Genomic DNA, 12,662 nt, shown 5'->3' on the forward strand with positions numbered 1-12,662 from the left:
TCATTGCCGATTGCCTAACCGAAGGCGCCTCTTGGACTGCGACGCCCCTAGGTACGTGCCTATTTTGCCTTACGGTAAATCCGGCCCTGGTCTATGGACAAGTCTAACTATAAAGAGAAGGCCGTATAACATCAATAACTCCACTAATACCTCTCGATGCAATGTCAACAGTGTCAAACATCAAGAATAGCCCAACATATTGAATGCAATATATACCACTGGTAAGGATTAAGTTCCTGAGATAATCTACAGGTGTGTGTTCTATTCTGTACGATACGGCGCGAAATTCTCAGAAAATTCGCAGGATTGACGTCAAAACTACGTCATTTTCCAGGATCGGAATAATTCGATGCCGTCTTCATAAACGACTATGACGTAGGTATTATTAGTCTACTCATAACATAGGAAACCGACTTCCAGATTAGCCCAATGGAAAAAAGTAACCATAGCCTACCAATTGCCAAAATAGATCGATTGAATCTTTTACATACCAACAACATAGTTTTTTTTTATCTCTACGATGATTTTCAATGGTCAAACGTCGTCAAATTCCTTAGGTGTGGGTGCGCAAGTAATCGTAGAATGTCCATGACTAATAATCACAAATACGTGCTGACAATTTTTGATCGTGGTAAGACTAATAACAACTGTCCGATATATATGGCAAAAAATTAATCAAAATTGCAAAAAATATTTTTACAATTTATTTTATGGATGGAGGAAGGCACTACAACTGTTTGATTAATGGCACAGATGAAAAGAAAACCAAAATTACACGTAAGATTTTATTTTAAATACAGTAATGATGCCACGCACCAACGAAAGCGCTTTCGTATTTTAATATCATACCTCGTTTATGTATAATATCAGAGCGATCTTTGCCCCTTCGCCGTGACATAAAAATTCCACCAAATGAAAATACCAAGAATCAGCTACACGTTCTTGGATGATGATACACACCTTCGTTTCAATCCATAGTATTTTTACCAATATTACCAGGTGAAACACCAGATTTTCAAGGTAAGTTATCTGCCGAATGAAACAATGGTCTCGTTCAATTATTATGCATTGCTGTTGATTATGGTACCTTTATAAAGACACCCAGATGTTCGTTTTTCGATCCGTCTACTCCATCTTGAGACAAATAAGGCGTAAATAGAATGCCTTAAACTTTTTATAGAAAAGTTGATGACGTCACAAACTCACGAAAAGCGCATCACTACTTCTCAGCTAATTCTTGCCCTTTTGCATGGGCCTCGCGGTTCGATGTTGTTTACCATCTTGTAAGCGATTCCTCTCCTCAGTGAAAAGTCCTCCTTCACCGAGAAAATGCACCAGATATCTAATGACGTCACCAACCCATGTAAATTGGGCAGTAACTTTCGCGTGTAATTAATTTAAATTTAGGAGAGAAAAGATGAATGGGGAACATTTGCTTCCGTCGGAACTTATCTTCCACATCCATTCACAGAATAATCTTAAAGAAATACGATTTCAAGCCAGAGTAAGCGACTTCATTGTCGTAATTTGATAATTTATCACGGAGATTCCTCTAAGTCAGTATCAAAAATATCTGCATCCTAATACAATCCGATACACTAAAAAGTAATCTAAATGTCAACTTAGAACTCCAGATTACTGTATGCTATGAACAAAGTTGAGTGATCAATAGTGTCTATTAATTATTCATGTTTCGATTTCATCATATGACTTACTTAGCAATCGCATATGGTCTGAATGCATTCTGAAACATAATATATCTCCTTTTTATTGCAGACATTTATTAAGAGATAATTCATCCTGCCACTATTTCGGCCGTATTGATTAAATTTGCCAGTTTGATTTCGGTCGATAGACTTAAACATCCAGGAAATGAGTGGAGGATAACACCAGAGTAAAAGTTTCACAATACGCAAAATGATCGCGGATATCCTTTTTGTGATACGCGCTTCCATGAGACAACTCACGAAGGATATGGTGACAGTACTAAGAGGGCAGCTTATTTATTCTGTCGGATTTTGCATTTCAACATCTCACCATATTCTGTGGGGAGTAGAATCGATAAGCTAAAAATATCAGGACAATTGGTACAAATTTAGAGGTCGTTTAAGAGCACTAAGTTCAGAAACAATTATTTTTTTCGTACCGATAACTGAGATAATATTTTAGGGGTAAAACAAAAGCTCTTTAGACCCGTTTACCTACTCCGAACCTACTTTTCGATATTTACGTAGATTTGCAGAATTTGCAAAATATTCGGTAGTTGACCTGAAGGCGAACTATATCGTTTCAACTTCATTCATAACAAAGAAATTAAATTAATATCGGTCGGTCCATTTTACTACATCGATGCTGGTCCGTTACGAGAGATTATCCCTCAATATTCATCTGGGCTAGAGGCAAAAAAGGCTTTAATGATTTCATCTGATGGGTAATGAAAATATTTTTGTGGTGGCAGTGAACAAATGACTATTCAGGAAGTTTTAACATGAAAGCGGGCTTCGGTCACTCATAAAAATGGATTAAAATGCATATCCACCGTGGTTCAATCATGCATTGGACCGCTCAGATCATATTTGTTTACTTAAACAGGTAAAAGCACTCGCTTTTTCCTAAGCTCTTCGCAGTTGTAATAGGTTCCGGAGAAAAAAGAGGGAATGAAACAGAATAATTGAAAATACCCCTTGACCGTAATTTGATATCAACCAATCAGTCTATTCTCAGCATACAAATTAATTAAATCTGGAATACGCATAGGGAAATAAAACGCTATATTTATAATCTCGGATGGTATAAAGTATAAAAAACAATAGCGGAAATTTTAACGTAATCAACGACAAAAAGTAAAACCGAAAATAAGGGAATCACGAGTAAAGGAGGGAATATTTTATTTTATGCGCTACAATTAATCCATCCAGGAATATACAATTCCAAGAATGATTTCGAAGCCAAAAATATTATTCCAGTAATTCTGGAGGATGATATTCAATATCAATGACAATGTTCATTAAGATACTTCATCCTTAATGAATACAGTATTTCCTATCGGAGTTAGCGCTGAATGTAGCTTGATAAAAACTGCAACGTAGCAATAAATTTGCTTTGAGGAAGGTTGGGGTACACGGTACGCGGGTACCTGTTCTGATGCTTTGTTGTCAATTCGCGCGTATCAGAAAGCCATGTTGAGCATTCTACTTCCCAGCAACAACATGTAGCACAAATATGAGGCGTGATATTGACTCCTAGCCTATTTACGGTTCTCACCGCATGGAAACATTAAGGGCTGTTTTAAAAAATGAAATGTATTACGCCTGATCGCATAAGAAAAAGCCGATAGCTACACTTGATAATGTTAACTCTTCACTCTGTAACCAAAATAACTGAAGAAAAAGCTAGAACTAAAAAATAAATAATTCGTATGTTTGACAGAGATATACTCAGTACAATGCAAGTAACGTCCAAAATATGTCATTCGGGCAAATGATCTTCGGATACCTTCAGTACTTCCACAGGTTACTCATAACGAACTATACATGACTGGTGGACGCTCCCAACCAATATCTCTATAAAAATTGTGATGAGGATTACAGTATGGATGTCAGATAGTAGTTGTTACTCCTTGTCTTCTTATATTTGGGGCAAAATTTTCCATTTCAGGATGAATACAGCATATGTTTAGCAGATAGAGTATTTTTTAGTATCCTGTTATATTGCCTATTGGCCGAGATTAGGTTAGCAATGAATACATTTTTTCCCGCGGTTTAACATCAGGCTCATAATTTTAACACCCGCAGCATAGCTACTTATTGAGAAGAAAAAAGATGAAATACAAATGATTTTCCACTCTCAATTTCAGTTTATACCATGTGCCACTTATACCTCCACGAAATAATATTTTTATTATTATTTACATAGTAAGAACTTTTATGGTCTATACATGACATTAATTTTTTGGGTTGCCAGCGTCTTGATGTTACATTAGAGCATTCCATTTCCAGATACCTTTCACGGACTTACTAGTAAGACCACGTAGTAAATAAAACGTCGGCTTTTAACACAATACATTTCGCAACATTTTTTAATATTACTGCAACTTATCCCGGATTTCCTATCCCTTCCCAACAATATCTGACTGCACGCCCGGACTGCACTCGCAAATAATCGCCGGGCTGCATGAAAAGTAATATTAATGCAGCAAGATCCATTTGTTCCAAACAATTGCATTAAAATATTAGCAATAGTGAATAATAGCATAGAGAACTAATGAAGCACATTGATTACATCATCTAGAACATTAATTTTGAGCTAACTGCCCTATTTATACTTCAGTTCCCCGTGTAATTCGAATCGCTCTGCCAGTCATAATCGCGAGTGGTGACTTTTGTAATTCCATTTAAATGCACGGAGGGCGGCAGAGCATCTTGAAGCCAACAAGAGCATCCTCTTTGTAATATTCGTGGAGGCCGCAAATAAAAATGCGATGCAGAAATTAGAGCAGACCTTTCCATTTCCGGAGACCTCTTAAGGACACATTAGTAAGAATAGTAAATGACGACTCCATTCTAACACAATGCATTCTTACAACCTACTCTAACATAACCGAAACTTCCCCCGAATTTTCTACCCATTCCATACAATTTCTGACTGCACACCCGGATTGCAATCGCAAATTGTACGCAACCGCAACGCGGCCGGGCTGCATGAAAAGTGGCTAGGTGGATAGGTATGCGCTCGGAAACCATAGAAGAAATCCGAGAGAGGTGCAAGAACCCTTTCACAACAGAGTGAACCGCGGTGGATAGGGAGAGTGAAGGGGGGGGGGGGGCACAGCGCGAAGAAGTGACCCCACGCCCCCCTCCCTGCACCCCCCTCCGACACCCCTCCCGCACGTGACGCAACCCTCCAATCAGCTGGCTTCTTAATCCACCCCTCCGGAGGGGCACCTTCCCCTACACGCCCCCACCAAAACTCTCCCGCTGGTGCGATGCCGCCGTCCGGCGGCCTGCCCTCCTCAGTTCACCAAGTTCTTCCCGGGGTTGGCCTACGACGAGCGGCGCGGGCTTTCGCAGCCCGTATAAAACGAGGACGATCGCTTTAGGTTTCGCGTGTGAGAGAGCGAAAACAAAAAAGTATTTTGGCTACCGAGAAGTGTCAACTCCGGAAAGAAGACCCCTCTCCTCCCCCTCCAGGAAAGAAGCGTGCAAACGCTTTTGCGACTATTTTGTTTTTCGAGACAGTTTTTCGGCCCTGAGGGGGAAAGTAATGCCCTGCGCTGGTACGAAGGACTCGGGGCCCTCGATGGGAATCCCGCGCGGAGGTCATGGCGCCAGCGCCCCGGAGGAAACGCCACCGGTGATACGGTTGCAGGCGGGGAGCGTGTGGTGAAATTTCCTACAGTTTAGTGACACACAACTCGCGCCCGCAGATCGAAGGACCTCGGCTTAAAAAGGACACGTCGGAGGACATGAGTAAGAACTGGAGGTAAAAGAGAAAGAGAAAAGATCAGTTCATATCCATTCCTGCGACCCAAGTGTGTTGTGGCGGGCAAGCCGTCTTTCATTTCCGAAAATCAGTGCGGACGAAGTTTCTCCCGAACGTAACGTTGCTGTAGTGTACTAGTTACAGGATACACGAGTATATATTTATGTGAAACAAATTATTGGAAGAAGGGGAAAAGTTTCCAGTGGAGTTTGCAGTGACGCGAGTATTCGGTGACCGATCTGATTATTGTTGTTGCTTCTGAACCCCCTCTAACATCCGCCCCCTACCAGCGGAAAAAAAGCATTCCCTTCCTCCAAAGCACTCTTCTCCGAAATAAAAAGAGGAATAGATTCGTGGAAGCAGTTGGAGTGTACACGAGTTGGACAGCGTAGGTGGTGTTGTTGTTTTTGTTATTGTTTGCACTCATCGTTTGAAAAAGCGTTTCCCCACCGTCATCCTGTGAGATTTTGATAAAAGGCCCCGATCTCCCTCATCCTCCACCACTTCTGCTCCGGTGGTACAACAAGTGACTCCGCTCCAACGCACACAAGACCCCAATCGTGTCCCCGTTTACCCGATCCCACACACTTCGGATTACGGGTCAAATCATCGAGGACTATCCTTCGTTGTGAGTGAGCTCTGTGCCTGCTTAGTTCGGTGCTTCTACTTTACTTTCCCGGCGAGACACCCCACAACCTTAGGGCATACAGACCTTCTGCGCCCCTTAGACATTCGATGGCCTTAGCGCCTGTGATTGATTTGAAGAAGATAGTGTAAATCAATCAGTGATACACTAAAGAGTGGCGGCGACACCGGCCGCTTTCCTCGTGTTATGATGCAGTTTGGTGAAGCGAGCTCGGCGCCTTCGGTGCTTATCCTCTTCGCCGCCTTGCTGACCGCGGCGCTGCTGCCCGGATCCCACCCTCAACCCCCGACGACCCAGCTGCACGCCGGCGGGGCTATCAACATCTTCTCCCGCTATGGCTACCTCAGCATCAGCATCCGCGTGGTCGCGAGGAACGACTCCGACCCATGGCTCTTCCGGGAGCCCATGGTGGACGTCTTCCGCGACACTCCCCCAGTCACCCCGCCTCCTGCTCCGGCCAAGAAGACACTCCAGAAAGAGCGCTCCCTCGTCTTCGACGGCGACTTCCACATGGAGTTCTGCGACGACGTTCGACAGCTCATGCAGGCATACTTCAGGGACTTCACCATTGAGAGGCTGCAGGAGCCGTGGCGGGCTTACGCCGGTAGCTGGGGTCGCACGACCGTCGCCCGGCATCTGGGAGTCAACTCCACCTTTATAGGGGGGCAACACTGTTACGTCCTGGTGAGGGTGGCGCGGAGGAGAAGCAGCGGGTCCCTCTCCATCCCAGGCCTCGGATACACCACCCCCGAGACTAGGGATGGGCCCGCATTGACGGAATCGGTGGCCCGGGAGATCGAAACCGTGGTGCCCGGCAACCCTGCCACCGTCGATCGCTTCGTGAGGAGCTTCGGCTCGCACTACGTGTCCTCCTACGTGACGGGCAACTCCCTCTACCAGGTGTTCGTCTACACTCCGTCCATCTACAGCAAGATCAAGGAGAGGTTGAGGACGAGGGGCGTGGCCGAGTTGTCCAGGTCGGAGCTAGCCAGCTTCTTCTCGCCGTGGTACGCAGAGCACACGGGCAAGATCCAGGTGGCCAGCGGGAACGCGACGGTAGCGGCCTGGGCCGAGGATAAGCTCAAGATCTCCTTCTACTTCTTCTCCTTCGCCAGTCTCCTGAGGCTTCACGGCGACGCCCGGCTACTGAGGCGTCTCGACGCCCTCCTCGGAGACGAGGCGGTCTTGCAACTGCAGCTCAAATCCCTGGCGCCCGCGTTCCACGATCCCGCGACGCGAAAGTGGTACGAGGAGGTTTTGGACAACCGGTTGCGGCTGTGGGAGACGAACATGTGATCTCCTTCCTCCCCCCAAATCCCGGCGAGCGACAGTAAGACGGCGTGAAGCAAGTACCTTAGCCAGCGTGAGAGTGAGTCCATGGAATATTTTAAAAAATAATAAAAGAAAAGAAAAACCCGCGCGCGCTTTCCGAAAGGTTTTTTTGAGATCCGATAACAGCACGCTGTCCCCTCCTCCATCTCCCTTTCACTATCTGCCCGCTCTTTCGTAAAGGAGAGCAAAAAAAATATAAAAGGTTAGGCTTCACCGTTCACCGCGTGCCTTAGCCACAGGCACGCGGCCTGGATAGCCCCTACAAGCGGGACAGACTGACGCTGGTAAAAAGGTTCTCGGATCGCGCCTCCTCGCGAACAAAAAATGGAAAAACAAATAACCTGTGGCGTCGGTTGGTTGTCATAACGCCGTTCCCAAGGCAACGGGGTTTTATTTACCTCACGCGCTGCAACGGCTGCGACTCTCACTTAAATTTCTGCATCGCTGGAGTCCCCGTGCTCACAATGCTCGATTCAACTTGCTTCCGTCGTTTACTGTTTCTCTACCTTCCCAAGTCACTTTGTATTAAATTATTCCCATTTTTTGCATTCGATAGAGTGATATAATTTCATATCGCAGTGGGCACGTTGAGCATGAAGAGAGCGCATCATGTGTTGAGCTTTGTGAGTCCTCTAAACTCGACTATTTTCGAGAAAGAAGTGTGAGCACTGCTAGAAGTGCTGGTGATCATCTTGGTACCCGCTGCCCCTGTGCTTTTTCTTCAGAGAAAAAGATCGGACAGTCCACCTAAAGAGTGCTAAGTAAATGCAAAAACTTGTGTTGATCAATGAAGGTTGTGCGTGTAATTCCAGTGTATATTTTTCCTGCACTTAGTTTTCATGATGCTTCGGAATTGCACAATATTTGCGATTCCACTGATGGATGACTGGGGGTTGAAAAGTGAAACAGAATCCATTCAGAAGTTCAAATAATGGTCTCCATTTGAAGGGTGGCACACGTTTACGGTAGAGAAATCTCACATTGAGTGCTGTCCTTTGGGAATGTGGCCTTACTAGTGGATTATCGCTCTAAAAATGTGCTGTGATTTTGCTACTCACTCATCTTAGTGAGAAGGTACTTATTAATTATTATGAATACCAAAGACATCAATGGAGATGAAACTCCTTAACGATGACCCCTTAAAAATGTTTTAATTACGCAAAAGGCAATGATTTGGCTTCTACAAGAAGCAAAGGCCTTAACGCATTTCATTGATTTTTTTGTTCGTGCTTCTTGTGTCATGATAAATTATTCTGTCTATGGTTGAGTAATGTTGAAAATCATTGCCCATGTCTCTCCTTCCAAATTAATTCTTTTATTTGCCATAGGTTTGCTTACGCAACCTCCAATGAGTGTGTGAAAACTGCCAAGGTCCTTTTTAACATTGGAATTGTTAATTATATAAGTATTACAATATGATACCACTCTTTTCCCAATTCAAAGGCCAGACCAGCAGTATTTTGGGCCAAATTTCTGCCAATATAAAGATTATCAATTTCATCGGAATGAATATTTTGCTACCCATAAGAGAACGTAAGAATTAATAATCCTGAAATACTACCTTGGCGGTCTTTCCACACTGATAAACGTACAAAGGCAAATGAAGAGTTCATATTCTTAAAAAGATGTTCCTTCTCTCAATTTACTATGGAAAAAATTATCAAACTGTTTTAGACAATAATGAATTAATTTGATCTTTAACTGTGCATGGTAAAAGAACGAGTTTTGATATATTGGCACGCAATGATTTCTTTCCATATTCATATTTGTAATTAATCATTGACCTTCTTAATTTATGTACTCTTGAAGGAAGTTCTAAAAACCCTTCTTATTTGCTGTAAATACAATTAAATGAAGTGCCAAAAAGTCAATCAGCTGAGAGCAAAATGCCACTGCTTTGAAGGGATTGCTATGGGATTTAATATTAAAACCCCATGAATAAAGGCCATCCCTTAGTTTTGACAATTAGTTTGCTGTACTGTTTCTGAATTCAGAACCTGTTAGATGTTACAGCTGTTTGATAAATGTTTTATTAAAAGTTTTAATACGAGATTAGTGTTTTGATTTCCAGTAATGATAGTTCATTTTCTGGCATCAATTTGCAGTCCTGGTTTCGTTACGGTTCAAAATCAAAAGTTTCATTTTCAAGGCTTAATCATCAAAAGCCATTAACTTTTTAAATTTTTTAATGAAAACTATGTATAATAACTCACCATTACTAATAACTTTAGAGTTTACTCCGAGAAATCATTTAGGAACATAGAAGCAGATACATAAGTATCATATTAGGGAGGATACTTTGTAAGTATACTATTTACGTTGACCATCTTAGCGCCACTTAGATGGTGTGGCACTGCAATGAATGCCAAACGTATTCTAATATAACACCGTCAAGAGAAAATTTCTGCATTTTGGTAAATCAACATTCAGTATTTTTTATTTTACTCTTAGAGCCAATAAGGGCTTATAACTATAATAACTGTTTAACGATAACCATAAGATGATACAATGTTGAACTTTCCCTAGAGATGGTTCAAAGTTTTGGGTAGCATCTGCATAAGATCAGCTAACCAGAACTTCCAACCATCAACAGGCTAGGTCAGTGGCGCCGACTCCATGGGGCCTGAGGGGGCCCGAGCCCCCTCAAAAATTCGTTAAGGGTGTGAGGAAAAAATGTGTCAGGCTTGCTGATTTTCCCCGGAGTGTCTAGATATCGAGAAACAAGTTATCAGGGTTCTAATACTGATCATATGACTCTTCTAAGATGCTTGAAAAAATTGAAACTCACCACTTATAAAATTTCCCAGGGCAAATCCCCAGTTTTCCAGTGAGAAATGGGTGGTGGAATCCACGTGGAGATGTAACGTGGATACCACGTGTTTTTGGTTGTGGAATCAACGTGGAACCCACGTGGGAATTTGGTGGAAAAATTAAAATGGCAGTAGGTGCTGTCCTAAAACCATTAAAACCTCAACCACTCTATATCTAAACCTTCTATATATGTGTCTACGATTTTTCATGTGCTCTCATGGCTGCCTTTCCACGAATTATATAAAAATAGAATGTGCGATACATTTTCACATAACTAGCGTGGTTTCAGGATGATAAATGACGCAATGTCACCAGAGAGTTAAGTTCCACAAATTAGAAATTCTGTTTAACATTTAATGCTAATCACCACAAATCCACTTGAAATCAACGTGGATTCCACCACCCATTTCTCACTGGGTTGGGCCCCCTCAATATTTTTTGTAAGTCGGCATCCCTGGGCTAGGTGGAAGCCTGTATCATCTTATGGCTAGCACTAACCACACATAATAAATCAGCTGTTATTATATTAATTTTTAACTATTTAATTTATGTTGATGCTTTATTCAAGAGTTTCATTGCTGCTTAGTTATTTGAATGATGAGCTATCTCAAAGGTGATATTTCAGCTCCTGACACTTTTCACCTGAGAATCAAAAGCCTAAATATCAGCCCACAGCACTAAGAGAGAGACACGGCTCAGGTGAATTTACTGTAATAAATGATTTTGACAATTTCATGCCTGGCATATTCATAGCAATGAGTATTCATGTGGGAACAGTTATGAGAAACTTTCCAGGACTGAGAATAGAACCTTTGGTGTAAGACATTTCAAGACAATGCACAGACCACTTAGCTATTCAGAAGACATTCGGAGAGAGTACAAAAGGAATAAAAAGTATGAGCTTCGTTACGGTTCTACTGGAAAAGTTGTGACTGAATAAATTAATTACTTGCATAAGTAGATTTCCAACTACAACGAAATTGCATTCAATATCCCCCTCAGATAGAAAGGTAAGAAAAGAGGTGGGCATCGACAATATTACGTCTGAGCTTCTGAAGAATTTAGGAAGGATAGAAGGAGAAGGATTTCTGAACCAGTGAAAAGGATTAACCAGGAAGGGTCTTGGCCAGCAGATTTTATGAAGACAGTTCAGACTCTAAAATCAAAATATGAGCTGTAGAATGATGAGACCGTAGGGCAATCAGTCTAAAATTGCAAGCTGTGAAAGTGGTAGGTACCTACTGAGAATTAGAAATAGACAAATGGAGGTAAGGGTAATATTTGCTTGGGTTACAATCCGTGGCAGATCCAGGATAGGGACAAGGGGGGCCCAAGCAGGGGTAACCTCCCAGAAGTAGTGGGGGTCCGAACAAAATTATCATTCAATCTAGTGTAAATTTAATACCCAAGGGTTAGGGCAAGCTATAGACCCTCTCTGGATTTGACACTGGATTGTAACATACAAAAAGCATGTAAAATAGGCCCTAAGTTTAGACCTATTTTTTATTTTAATTCGTTAAAGTACGTATACATATCAGAAAATATAATTATATACCTTTGTACAAATTGCAACCTCCAAAAATTTCAATTTTATCTAGTGTGTGTTTCGACCCAATATAGCTCCTTAAAATTCATCCTCCACCACCCTTGATCTACAATAGGTGACAGTCAGATGGGCTTCAGGAAAGGTAAGTGAACCACAGATGCAATACTGATAACGAGGAACCTTGCAAAGATGAACATAAAATAAAACCAGGACATATATACTTTCTTGGTAGATTTTGAAAAGGAGTTTGATAGATTGAACTGGATAAAGTTAACAGACGTTCAAAGAAAACAGGCTTAGGCCAGAGAGACAGGTCACTCATTTGAAATCTGTATATGGTTTAGACCATTATAGAGAGAGTAGCAGTTGAGAATGGGCCAAAAATTGGAGGAAGAAAGTAGGGGCAGGTGTTAGACAAGGCTGTATGCTCTTACCCTTGCTGTTTGATTTTTATTGGAAAAAAATGAAGAGGGTAGATTAAGAGCAATAAGTCAGTCTTATATTAATAAAAGGGATTGATTATGAAGTCAATTTTTTAAAGGCTTGGCTATGAGAATTAAAAAAGAGTGCAAGTTAACTTTTTTAAATGCATGAATGAACATGAAAATGCATTGTGTAACCATCCAAGTTGTGAAAATGCATGATCAGATAATAGAACCTGCTCCAATTTGGTTGATGCATTTAAATGAGTTATCTTCCATTCCACCAAAATACTTAATCCATTCACACATTAACTTGTACTTAAACATTGATGCACCATGTAACCAAGCCTTTACAGACGATTAGGTTCCACTAAGCTGGCTGACAAAATTCCTGCAGGTGCAGTATGGTAATTAATCTTGCATA

General features: G+C 41.8%; 1 protein-coding gene across 1 annotated transcript; it reads left to right on the forward strand.

The window, feature by feature from the left end:
* The first annotated feature begins 4,943 nt into the window (after positions 1 to 4,943).
* On the forward strand, positions 4,944 to 9,509 carry LOC124162339 (torso-like protein). Its single transcript, XM_046538840.1, has one exon. It carries the CDS (start codon positions 6,314 to 6,316, stop codon positions 7,421 to 7,423), a length of 1,110 nt encoding a protein of 369 aa, XP_046394796.1. The 5' UTR covers positions 4,944 to 6,313; the 3' UTR covers positions 7,424 to 9,509.
* The last annotated feature ends 3,153 nt before the right edge of the window (positions 9,510 to 12,662 follow it).

The sequence above is a fragment of the Ischnura elegans genome, chromosome 7 (genome assembly GCF_921293095.1).
Source record: "Ischnura elegans chromosome 7, ioIscEleg1.1, whole genome shotgun sequence".
Lineage (NCBI taxonomy): Eukaryota > Metazoa > Arthropoda > Insecta > Odonata > Coenagrionidae > Ischnura > Ischnura elegans.